Source organism: Myotis lucifugus, unplaced genomic scaffold (assembly GCF_000147115.1).
Source record: "Myotis lucifugus unplaced genomic scaffold, Myoluc2.0 scaffold_362, whole genome shotgun sequence".
Lineage (NCBI taxonomy): Eukaryota > Metazoa > Chordata > Mammalia > Chiroptera > Vespertilionidae > Myotis > Myotis lucifugus.
The window spans coordinates 108,208-121,415 of record NW_005871410.1 but is presented as its reverse complement, the minus strand read 5'-3'; the positions used below and the strand labels follow the sequence as shown (position 1 = coordinate 121,415).

Sequence of the window (13,208 nt, the reverse complement as noted above, 5' to 3'; positions counted from 1 at the left end):
CAAATGTTATCATATAGGGAATTTTTTCTTCCAGTGTCCCCCCCCCCCCCCCCCAAATCATCTTTCTTACAAACTAATTGTATTACATGCAGGAGCACAGGAAGGAAATAGCAGAGCTGGGCAGTTTCTGAACAAGAGTATTTGACATTGCAATAATCATTGGCAAACTAAAGCATTGCCAAAGTGTGAGACATTTAGATTTCAAGCAACTCAGATTTGCTTTAGATGTGCAGTATTTGTATCATTTAAGATTGTCTGAAAATTCATTTACGAGGTCACCTGTTTTCACTTAAAATTTGTTTTAGAGTTAACCAGCTAAAGAGCTTCCATTCAGAAGTAGCACTGGACTGCGGTCGGGTGTCACTCTTTGATCCTGGGCAAGACCTGTCAAATCACTGGCAAGATCGGTTTTCTTATTCGCAAATGAATCAATTAATTAAATAGAAAAGGTTTCACTGTGTATCTCCAACATCTTTAAAATCCTGGTTGAAGTGACCGGAATTTATAACATACTGAGTCCAATTTCGCAGAAAATCACTTTGGTTTTTCTCCTAAAAGCCTTGGCCTGAAAGCCACTGACTGTGGCCTTGAGGGCTTCTAACAGCTCCAACCACCCTCACATATGGTTTCGGATTCCAGGAACCCGCGGGTGGAGGAAACAGAAGAGCAAGGGGCGGGGCCGGGGGCGGACCGGGGCGGGGCCGGGTGAGCCGGGGGCGGGGCCGGGAGGCGGGGCCAAGAGGAGAGACGGACCGGAACTAGAAACGTCATTTCCGTCTGCGCAGTTACCCAGGGCAGAAGCCGAGCCCCGAAGCCGAGCCCAGGCCAGCGGCGATTGGCAGGTGAAGGGAATGGTGTCCCCGCCCTCTCAGCCGCGCCTCCCCCCTTTTTGGAGACAGGTTCCACCTTCGTCTACGAGCCCTACAGGCCCTGCGCTGTCGAGGCCCGTGCTGTGTCCGGCGCCTGGCGGACGTTCCGTTTCTCTGTAGCGCCCACTAGGCCCCCAGCCTCCGAGCCCACGACCCGCCCCTCCCGCTTCCTCCGCCCGCCCCGGGCGACCGCGCCTCTGCGGCGATGCTGCGCCTCCACCTTCGGGCCGAGGGGGAAACACTCGCTGACCAACTTCACATGGTTCCGGGACTTCTTTCCTGTTCGACCCTTGAAATGGTTTTTCGCTTTTCCATTCAGTTATTTAGAGATGGAAAGGGAAAGGCGTTTTTAAGGAGGAGTTTAGTAGGTGTTTTCCTTCACCTGCCGTTGGTATAGGATCACAGGAAAGAAGGAAAAGCGTAACTACCAGACCAGTGAAGATCACGGAACTTGATTCAGTAGCACAAGTTGGAGAAGCGAAATGGGGAGTGTAGGTTCTAATCCCGGGGTGTGAGTGTCGGCGTTGTTTCCCAGCTTTCTAAAGCGAATGGAACGGAGAATCTAGCGATTTATCGTGCAGGCTTTTTCTCGTGAAGCTTGGCCAGATCAGCGGAGCCATGACATGTTATAAAAGTCATTGATGTGGGACAGAGAAAAATACTGCATCTCAGAATCTGCAAGTAAAATATTTTATTACCTGAACAGTAGTTTGATAGCACTTTTCAGTATCTTAGGACTTATGAAGTGGTCTCACATTGGTTAATTTCTTTGGAGCCTCCTGATAGATAACCTTATGGCCTCAGTATTGTGTGTGTGTGTGTGTGTGTGTGTGTGTGTGTGTGTGTGTGTGTGTTTTAAGTCTAAGGCCATCAACTGTCCTTATTTCCCTTTTTATCCCTGGACCTTGGCCTCCTAAACCTACTCAAAAGACTTTTACCCTTAAATTTATCTCTCTCTTTCATATTTAATCTCTCTCTCACTACTGGATCATACCCAACAACATCTTAACATGTGTTAATCTCTCCCATATTTAAAAAAAAAATCCCTTGAGCCCTGGCCAGGTGCTCAGTGGTTAGAACATCCGCCTGCGGGTTTGATTCCGGTCAAGGGCACGGACCTGGTTGCAAGCTCTTATCCTGCCTCCCTCTGGTCTGGTGGCGAGGGAGCAACCAATGGATGTCTCTCTCTCTCTCACACATCCTGTTTCTCTTTTTACCCCTTCTTCCCTCCCTCCTCTGTCTCTAAGTAAAATCAATGGAAAAAATATCCTCAGGTAAGGATTTAAAAAATAATAATAATCCCTTGGATTCATTCCCACCAACTGGCCACCACCCCATATCTCTGCTCCCTCCAAACAATCGTTACTATCCTCAGCTTTCTCACTTCCTCAACACCCCCCAGGCTTTCTTCCTTGCTGCTCCACTAAACAGTCAGCAGCAAGTTTATCTGGGCAAATCTAACTTATTCTCCATGTACTTGACCCTCCAGCAGCATTTGACACAGCTGAGCACGCTCTTTTTCCTTGACATGCATACAATGTAATTATTTCTCAGTAATGCGAGTGCCTCATTTCTGAATCAGAAGTTTTTGAACCCTGGAAGATATTTCATCAATATTATGTACTATTCATAATGTCATGGTGACACACAAGTTAGTGTGCATTAACACTTTCACTACTGTTTTCTTAAATTTAGACAACCAACAAAACAGTAAATCGAGCCCTGGTTTGTGGTGCTGGTCAAGTCCTGTGATGTACATATTCCCACCGTGGCCAATTCCAAGCTAGGACCATGGCCTCAGCAACTGGGAAGAGATGTGCAGCAGTGCACTATCATCGTGTTTCCACCAGGCAGATACCAGTAGATGCTATGGGGAGACCAAGTAATACCTAACTGTGGGTGCTTTTGCTCCCCAGAGGACGTTTGGCGATGTCTGGAGATATTTTTGTTTGGTTGTCACATCTGTGCTACTGGCATCTGGTGGGCAGAGGCCAGACATTCCGCTGAACTTCCTACCATGCATAGGACAACTCCCATAACAAAGACTCCAGCTCAAACTACCATTAGTGCCATTGTTGAGCAAGCTTGCAAAAAACATCAGTAACCTCAAGAAAATTAGAAGTAAAATATAGTGATGGGGAGGAAAAAAAACATTTACTCTCTTAGGTCCTGTGATTGGAGCCTGCAAATTAAACTGACAAAAAGACAGACTCACAGGAGAAAAGACATAAAAATTTCATTTGATGTTAATATTTCAATTTTACATGCACACAGAAAAGGAAGGGAAAACCCAAAGAGGCTGTTAGTATTGTATACCATGATAACAAATGGAGATAAGTTTGTGAAATGATAAGACATAGGAAGAGAAGTTTAGGAGTAAACTAATAGAAGAAAAGGGTTAAGTAAGGTTTGTTGATGCAGACCCACCTTAGTGCCATTGACAATGGTTATTTTCTTCCTCCTGGTGTGGGAAAGGAAAAAGGCAACACCTTCTCGAAGGGAAATTACCTCTTTCTTTTAGGCAGCTAAACTCAGGGTAGAGAGCTTTGATTACATCTGCTGTTTCTCAGTTGTCTTCAGCTCAAAATAATCCTTATGCCAAAGTGGATATTTTGGGGTAGGATATTCTGTTCCCCTTCAATAGTAAAATAATTAGTAAGTTAGGAATTTTGAGTATTTATTACCTTTATTTAATTTAATTGTAAGTTAAGTTAAACTTTAATGATTGTGGTTAGCCCAGCTGGTGTGGCTCAGACATTGAGCATGGACCTGTGAACCAGGAGATCATGGTTCAATTCCTGGTCAGAGCACAAGCCTGGGTTGGGGGCTCGATCCCCAGTGGGGGATGTGCAGGAGGCAAGTGATCAATGATTCTCTCTTATCATTGATGTTTCTATCTCGCTCCCCCTCTCCCTTCCTCTGAAATAAATAAAAATTTACTTTGAATAATAATGACTGTATTTAAAATCAGCTCACAACATTTTTGCAATGGAAAAATTGATTATTCTGAGCCAGTGCAAGCCAGCTCCAGTTCACCATCCTAACCATGTGAGTCAATTTCCCATATACAGTGGGGCCTTGACTTATGAGTTTAATTCGTTCTGAGACCGAGCTCGTTAACTCAAATTACTCTATCAGCTCAATGCAAAAAATCGGCCGAGAGACAGCTGGTATCTCAAAAAACTCGTTAGTCGAGACACTCGTAAGTGAAGGCCCCACTGTAATTGTAGTCTGGCTCCTGCCTACTTTTTTTTTTTTTTTTTACCTTATATTCTGCTCCTCTGCCTCTTCTCCAAGCTCCGATGACAATTTTCTTTCTTTCAGCCACTTGAAGACACCAAGCTCCTTATCTCGAGACATTTTATCTTCTGCTCCCTGTGCCTGGAAACCTATCACTTTCCTGTCATTGCCTGTTTGCATCATAAAAAGTAATGTCTCCTCTTAGAGAGACCTCCCCTGACTACTTGTGCTAAAATACCCATCATTCTTTATCCCACTACTCTATTTTTTCTTCTTTATTGCACGTGCACTTCTTTTGTTTTTTACCTCCATATTTTAAATATCATGTTATTCTACTTATTCTTGATTTCTTTTAGATTAGCTATTTCTGGTAACTTCCTACAATGTGAAATGAAAATTAGCTCTCACACCAAACCACCACAACACACACATACACACATATCTATACTAATAAAAGGGTAACATGATAATTAGGGTGGACGTCTTCCGGACGTCCATCCAAACAAAGCCACAGTGGCTGCGAGGCCCAGGGCTTAGGCCTCACAGCCGCTGCTGCCGGCAGTGGCAACAGCAGGGGGATGATGGGGGTGGTGCCTTCCCCTGATCAGCCCAGTTGCCTCCCGCAGAGGGAGGCCAGACTGCAGCTTAGGCCCGCACCCCAGGGGGAGCCTAAGCCGTCTGTAGGATATCCCCTGAGGGCTCCCAGATTGTGAGAGGGGGCAGTCCGGGCTGAGGGACCCCCCCCCCAGTGCACCAATTTTTGTGCACTGGGTCTCTAGTGTGTGTGTGTGTATAAAACCCACAAGCTGGGCTGACAGTTGTGAGTGCAGTGGCAGTGGCGGGAACCTCTCCTGCCTCTGTTGCAGCACTAAAGATGCTGACTGTGGCTTATGCCTGCTCCCCCTAAGCGGTCGGTCAGACATTCCTCGAGGCCTCCCGGGCTGCCAGAAGGATGTCTGACTGCCAGCCTAGACCCAATCTCCTGGGGAGTGGGCCTAAGCAGGCAGGTGGACATCCCCCGAGGGGTTCCGGACTGCGAGAGGGTGCAGGATGGTCTGAGTCCCCCCCCAGTGCATGAATTTTTGTGCACCGGGCCTCTAGTATTGGAATAAAATCTTATATTCATCCCTAAACCCAAATCCCCTTAGTCCCCTGGTCCCTCCCCAGAGACAATCACTGTTAGTAGTTTCTGGTACCCATTCCAGAAAAGGCAATGGAAAAAATATATGTCATGGCTATTTCACTTCTAAAAACCTATCTAACAAAAATAGTTGCACAGGTATACAAATAGGTGTATAAGTTTATTCACTTTGTAACAGCAAATATACAATCTGAATGTCCAATAATAAAGAATAATTAAATTATGGCATATCCATACTTAGGAATGCTGTACAACTATAAAAAGAATGAGTAAGATCTATATGTATTAATTTGGAAAAGTCTCCAACACATATTGTTAGGTAAAGAAAGCAGAAAATATGTACACTTTTATCACATTAATGCAAACAAATAATCCTGTATGATGTATGTATATGTGTATATATAATATATATAACCATGTGCATGTGCATGTATACATACATATTGTTTAAATTTATATATATGAAAAGAGCTGGAAGAATCACATCTATTAACAGAGAAATATAATCTTTCAAGAAAGGACTGGGCTAGAAGAAATGGAGGATTTTTTACTCTACAGTTTTATATTGTTTGAAATTTTTTATCCAAGAATGTATTTATGTACTATTTATATAATAATTTTAAAGTAAATAAATCTCAGCAGTAATATGAATAATTTTGAATTTAAAACAGTAATGAGATGTTAGGTAGGGAATGCTATTTACATATTTTTCTAATGTCTGAATATTACACTGATCCTATGGTTAATTATGAATACCAAATATCACATTCTGTATGTTGACTGGTGAAAAAGAAAATATAAGAGTATACAAGACCAGTGGACAAGAAAATATAAGAGTAGTCCTAGCCAGTTTTGCTCAGTGGATAGAGCATCGCCCTGCGGACCAAAGGGTTCCAGGTTTGATTCTGGTCAAGGGCACATACCTCAATTGCAGGTTTGATCTCTGGCCTTAGTCAGGGTGCATGCAGGAGGCAACCAATCAATGTGTCTCTTTCATCATTGATGTTTCTCTCTCTCCCTCTCCCTTCCTCTCTGAAATCAATAAAAAAAAAATATTTAAAAAAAAAGAAAGCAGAAAAAAATATATAAGAGTAATGAATCTGTATTACAAAAGCCACTTTACAAACCGATGGAGCAAAAAGAAATGACAAGATTTGGAGGCAATTGACTAATTAAAAATGAATAATAAAATTAGAGCTTTATCACACAAAAAAGAATAATGAATCAAGGTAATCACGTTTCAAAATTCAGTATAATTATTTTTCTATTTTTTCCTCACATTTTAAAAAATTTAATTTTTTCTTCTTTAATTCTCAGCCAAGGATATGTTCATTAATTTGAGAGAGAGAGAGAGAGAGAGAGAGAGAGAGAGAGAGAGAGAGAGAGATATCAGTTGCCCCTTCTATGCACCCTGAGTGGGGATCAAACCGGCAACCTAGGTATGTGACCTGACTGGGAATTGAACTCCCAACCTTTTGGTGTGCTGAACGACACTCCAACCAACTGAGCAACCTGGCCAGGGTTTTTCCTCACATTTTAAAATTAATGAACAACATAAACTGATGAACAAAAACAGATCCAGAGACAGAGAAGCATTAATCAGACCGTCAAACCTCAGAGGGAAGGCAGGGGAGGGTGGGGAAGAGGGGAGAGATCAACCAAAGGATTTGTATGCATGCATATAAGCATAACGAATGGACACAGACACCAGGGGAGCAAGGGCATGAGTTTGGGAGTGGGAGGGGGTGCTAAGGGGGAGTAAGGACACATATGTAATACCTTAATACAGAAAATAAAATTAAAATTTGATATGATTTTTAAAGTTATGATACATCTCAGATGTCAAAGCTATCTTTTGTATTTACCTTACTTAATAATAGAAACAGTGACAGTGTCCTTAAAAATTATTAAAACTGATTATTACACTATTTACAAGAAGAATTTTTTCCCTGAAGCATCCTGAAATACACAAATAAACTACACTTTGTGCCTTCTCCACCTGCTGGCCAGAAAGAGTATATCTTAAAATAGCAAAGTTTACTCAGTTTGGACTATGATAAAGCATCTCAGAACCATATCGCTACTGTAAATTTAATATATGGCATTATTCATTCATTCATACAACTTTCTATTTAAATTTCACCGAGTTCTAGTGACATTTTCACAATGGGATATATAAAGTAATTTTAAATATACCTATTTTGCTTTTTTTTTTTTTAGGACTTTAAATGTCTTTGGTACAAGAAGAGGAATTTGAATTTGCAAAGTGGGATAAAGCTGCCAGAGTCATTCAGAAGGCCTGGAGAAGGTTTCTCGTGAGTTTTTTGTTTGTTTGTTTGCAGCTTTATTGCTAAATAATTTAGATATCATAAGGTTCACCTGTTTAAAGTGTACATTTCAGTAGTTTTTAGTATATTTAGAGTTGCTTTAAAAGCAGACTGTTTTTTAAAGTTTCAAAAAGTTAATATTAATTATCTTATTAGCCTCACAAATGTTTATGGAGTTCCTGATCTGGGCCAGGCACTTTGATAATAGCTACTATCAATGAAAGTATCACTAATTGTCGTATTTGGCTTTCACTTCTAAAAACTTATTTATTGACTCTGGAATCAGGTTTGTGAACAGGTGTTAGGGATACATTCACTCATTAAATATTAATTGAATACCAACTCTTGAGGACTTAAAGTTCAATAATACACCATATCTGGGTTAATGTATTAGTTCCTTATTATGCTTTAATATGGGTGGAGCTGGTCTTCTTATCCAGTAAGGAATATTCCAAGTTGATTCCCTGGTTAGGTGAGAGCCAAGAGCTAAAATGACTTCACTCTTCTCTTTCTGATAGCAGCAGCTCTCTGTCTGCTTGATAATTTTGTGTGAAGTCATATGGCTGTGTTTCTAGCACAGAAGAACACCTTTGTATCAGTTAATCACATTTTGCAAAGTAGCTTCCATTTTTTCCTCTATTGCCACTATCAAAGCCATAAAACCTATTCTGGGGGTAGCTATTAATTTTCAACACTAAAATACATTTTTTTCTTAAAAATCTATTCTTTTGATGATTTCCATCAGCATACTTATCTAGGCTTAAGTTTTTTGTGTGTGATTTGTAAGTTCTTTTATCTTACATCCAAATCCAAAGAGCCACATGCTATTAAAGCCAACTATATTCCTGGCACTGTGCTAGCATTTTACAATACAACCTTGCCCTTAAGGAGTTTCAGTAGAGAAGACATGCATATAAACAAACAACTTGTATATGTGTGGTAGACTGAGCACACATTTTCACTTTCTATTCCTCCAACACCCCACTGAAATAACAATATACAGAAACATAACTCATAACACAGAGAAGAGAGTTTGTGAGCAAATAAGAAATTTTATTTCACTTATGGAAAACCAAAACAGATGGTAGCATCCTGTTGGACAAAACTGTGTATAAGACTTGCCTAGATATACTTCAAAGGGGCCCCAGTGAGAGAGCTAGTTTGCCATTGCAACCCTCGAAAGGATATGGGTTAGGATTCAGCAATTTAAAAAGCCTAGAAGAGAATGACTGTAAATAAGGGAGATGACTGAAAGTCTGTACCAGTTGACTCAGTGGTTGAATGTCAATTTATGAACCAGGAGATCAGGTTTCGATTCCCAGTCAGGGCATATGCCTGGATTGTGGGCTCAATCCCCAGTGTGGGGTGTGCAGGAGGCAGCCAATTACTGATTCTCTCTCATCATTGATGTTTCTATCTCTCTCCTCCTCTCTGAAATCAATAAAAAAAAAATATTTTTTAAAAAGTGGTTAGAAACTCTGAAAAAGGGCCAACCATGAAAGTCATGGTTCAAGTATAATGCAAATGAAAATAGTTTTAAGACATAAAGAGAGTACATTTGATCCTCATTCTAGATACATTCTACTTCAGGTAGCTCAGAGGGTGACTTGTAAATAAGGATGCATAGTTTTAGCATATTATGTGGCCTTAGAATAATTTGCATAGTGATAGTAATGTAAATATAGATTTTTTTCTATCATTTAAATATTTTTATCAAAATAATGTATCTTTCTTTAACATAAATAAAATAATGTAGATGCATACTAAAAAGCAAGTCTTTTATGTCACTTCTCTCTTTTAGACCTTCATCCCTAAAAGCAACCACCTAAACTACTTTTTGGATCTTCTAGTAGTTAGTGCCATGCTTTTAAGTAATATGTTTATATAATTATTTTTTATTTGTCAACTTTAAAAATGATTTGAAAAGATAGAGAATTTCTTACCTTTTACAACCCTACTTATTCTCTCCCCTCCTGGTATCATAAATTATTATTCTTTTTTCAGTTCTTCTGTTTGTTACCTTATTGCTTTAAAAAATATTTAAACATATATTTCTTGTTCCATCATGCTAATATAGCATTATTTGACAACTTATATATGATGAAGATATAAATATCCCTACCCTTTTCTTCACATAATCTCCCAATATCCTAACCCCTAATTTCTATCACCTCTACTACTATATTGTCAATATTTACTTGGAACAGTTTTTTATATATCCTTAATACAAGTCCTTTATTGAATATATGTTTTATGAATATATGGCACCACAAAAAGGTACTAATAAAACTTCAATAACTGACACTAAAGAAATGGAGATCTCTGAACTGTCTGAATGATCCTCTTAAAGAAGTTCATTGAATTACAAGATCATATAGACTGAAGTATGGGTGTGTACTTTGGTGGAAGCATTCCTTCCATGGTGCTAAGACTTTTATAGCCATAGAGCCCAAATGTATAAGGAGAGGAAGCAAAATTTTCACTAGTGAATCATTAGAAGTAATATTGAGAGGAAGCCACTTTCATTTCTACCCCTTGATTCTCAAAATCATAATTGTTGGCAAAATAACATCGTATACTCATTATTGATTCAGATGATAATACTATGACATAGAGGACATCACCATAATCTGAAAGGTGTTATTACTGGAGCTCTAACTGTAACTGAGTCTCTAAAATTCCACTCCACCATTCTCACAGGCCAGTTAGTTTAGGGCATCGCTTTTCAAATATTTTCATCTGATGGCACACATAAATTAATAACTAAAATTCTGCAGCACACCAAAAGATACATATTCTTTGCCCAATTTGACAAAAAAAACAAAACAACTGGTATAATTTTTATTCCACTCACACTGGATGGCTATTGTTGTGTTGGCTGTTGTCATTTCTTTATTTGACAACCTAAGGGGAAAAGAGGTCAGTGCCCCTGACTAAATAGTCAGGTATTGTATTATTTTAAAAATGCTTGCAGTGTGGTCCTGAGGATTAAAAATGCTGCAGAGTAAGTGGATGCTGCACGGACATGCTCCCAGGAACAAACTGGAATTACACTAAAATACAGAAAAATTTCCTGAATAATCAATGGAAAACTCCCAGGAGAGAACACTGATACCCGAGGACCAAAAGTAGAGACCATATAGAGACTGGTAGGAGGGGCAGAGGTGCGAAAGAGCTGGCCAGGTACCCACAGATAGCAACTGAAGTCCCTGAGACATATCTCAGCTCTGGGGGTTTGCCACTGAGAACTCTGGGACCTAATCCGCAAACTGGGCCACTCAGCAGAGAGCACCAAAACTGAGAAGGGTACCCACATAACATCTGGCTGTGAAAAGCAATGGGATGTTGTGTGCCAGGGAGTGAGAGCTGAAAATCCAGGCATCCTGTTAAAAGGCCAATGCACAAAATTCCCTGTGGAGCTACCCACCTTGTGCTCAGGCAGAGGAAGGGTGAAGTGGACTGGAACTATGAGAGCAGAAACCAGGCCTGGGGAGAAAAACCAAGATGGCGGCATAGGTAAACACTGGAGATTGCTGCTTAGCACAACCACATCAAGAATATAACTAAAAGATGGAACGGACATCATCCAGAACCACAGGAAGGCTGGCTGAGTGGAAATTCTACAACTAGAAGGAAAGAGAAAAGCATACCCAGACTCAGAGGAGCTGTGGTGTGGAAGTAAAGTACAGAGGTAAGGAGGCACACACGGAGAGGGCTGGCGGCTGAAGACACGATTGTCTTTTTCAATCGGTAGGGAGTCTCAAGCTCTGAGCTCAAGTACTGGGCGAGTCTCTGGGGACCCAGACTCATACGGGAGAAACTGGACTGTCTGGCATTGGTCGGAATTTGAGGGCAGCTTTCTCTCGGAGGTGCTTGCAGTGATTGCCAGGACACTGAGAAACGGGGCCTCTGAGGGCAGCCATAGCTGCTTGCCCTACCCTATTGATCCCCTGGGACCCCTGCCCCGCCCAAGCTGTGTGCCTGCTTTTGCATATGAAAGGCCTGACCCTTTGCAATCTGAAAATTACCTAACAAACTTGCAGCTGGCCCAAGGCCCCAGGGCAACTTGCATTGCTTCACAGCTGAGCTCCTGCTGGTCAGCCTCAGGCAGAGGCTAGATTAGCACCTCCTTAGAGGTGGTCAGAGTGGGACCATCCAGATTACAACTCCTCAGATCCATAAAGGACACACTCAGGGGGCAGACTCAGTGAGCACCAAAGCCCCACTGAAGCAAGTCTTGCCCCGGAGGGGTGTTTCCAGCACAGAAGTTCTCCCACTGCAGACACAGCTGATTCTCACAGCCAATTGGCCTGGAGGTCAATTCCTCCCAGTGATACCTACAACAATCAAGGCTTAACTACAACAAGACTGTGCACAAAGACCACAAGGGGGTGCACCAAGAGTGTTCACCTCAGGTAATTGGGGAGGCTGAGCCTCTGGGCCCTATAGGACACCTAGCACACAAAGCCACTCTATCAACACAGGGAAGCATAAAAAATGCGGAGACAAAGAAACAGGACACAAATGACAGAAATGGAGGAAAGCAAACTACTGGATATAGAGTTCAAAACCACACTTTTAAGGTTTTTCAAGAACTTTCTAGAAACCGCTGATAAATTTAGTAAGACCCTCAAAAAGTCTGGTGAGACCACTGATAAATGTAGTGAGACCCTCAAGAAATCTAGTGAGACCCTCAAGGTTATGAAAAAGGACCAATTAGAAATTAAGCATACACTGACTGAAATAAAGGATATTATGCAGAGTTCCAACAGCAGACTAGAGGATCGAAAGAACCAAGTCAAAGATTTGAAATACGAAGAAGCAAAAAACACCCAACTGGAAAAGCAAAATGAAAAAAGAATCCAAAAATATGAAGATAGCATAAGGAGCCTCTGGGACAGCTTCAAGCGCACCAACATCGGAATTATAGGGGTGCCAGAAGAAGAGATAGAGCAAGATATTGAAAACCTGTTTGAAGAAATAATGACAGAAAACTTCCCCTACCTGGTGAAAGAAATAGACTTACAAGTCCAGGAAGCGCAGAGAACTCCAAACAAAAGGAATCCAAAGAGGACCACACCAAGACACATCATAATTAAAATGCCAAGAGCAAAAGACAAAAAGAGAATCTTAAAAGCAGCAAGAGAAAAAAATTCAGTTACCTACAAGGGAGTACCCATACGACTGTCAGCTGATTTCTCAACAGAAACTTTGCAGGCCAGATGGGAGTGGCAAGAAATATTCAAAGTGATGAATGCCAAGAACTTACAACCAAGATTACTTTATCCAGCAAAGCTATCATTCAGAATTGAAGGTCAGATAAAGAGCTTCACAGATAAGGAAAAGCTAAAGGAGTTCATCACCACCAAACCAGTATTATATGAAATGCTGAAAGGTATCCTTTATGAAGAGGAAGAAGAAGAAAAAGATAAAGATACAAATTATGAACAACAAATACATATCTATCAACAAGTGAATCTAAAAATCAAGTGAATAAATAATCTGATGAACAGAATAAACTGGTGATTATAATAGAATCAGGGGCATAGAAAGGGAGTGGACTGACTATTATGGGGGGGAAAGGGGTGTGGGGGATGCGGGAAGAGACTAGACAAAAATCATGCACCTATG

At 40.9% G+C, this 13,208-nt stretch overlaps 1 protein-coding gene across 1 annotated transcript in view; it reads left to right on the top strand.

Moving 5' to 3' along the window:
* The first annotated feature begins 1,063 nt into the window (after positions 1 to 1,063).
* CUNH11orf65 (chromosome unknown C11orf65 homolog) overlaps positions 1,064 to 13,208 on the top strand; it is a 69,480-nt gene continuing 57,335 nt past the window's right edge. Inside the window, exons 1-2 of the mRNA XM_023764917.1 lie at positions 1,064 to 1,546; positions 7,471 to 7,565. Coding sequence (XP_023620685.1) covers positions 7,479 to 7,565 — 87 coding nt within the window. The 5' untranslated portion in view covers positions 1,064 to 1,546; positions 7,471 to 7,478. The remainder of the gene's footprint in view (positions 1,547 to 7,470; positions 7,566 to 13,208) is intronic.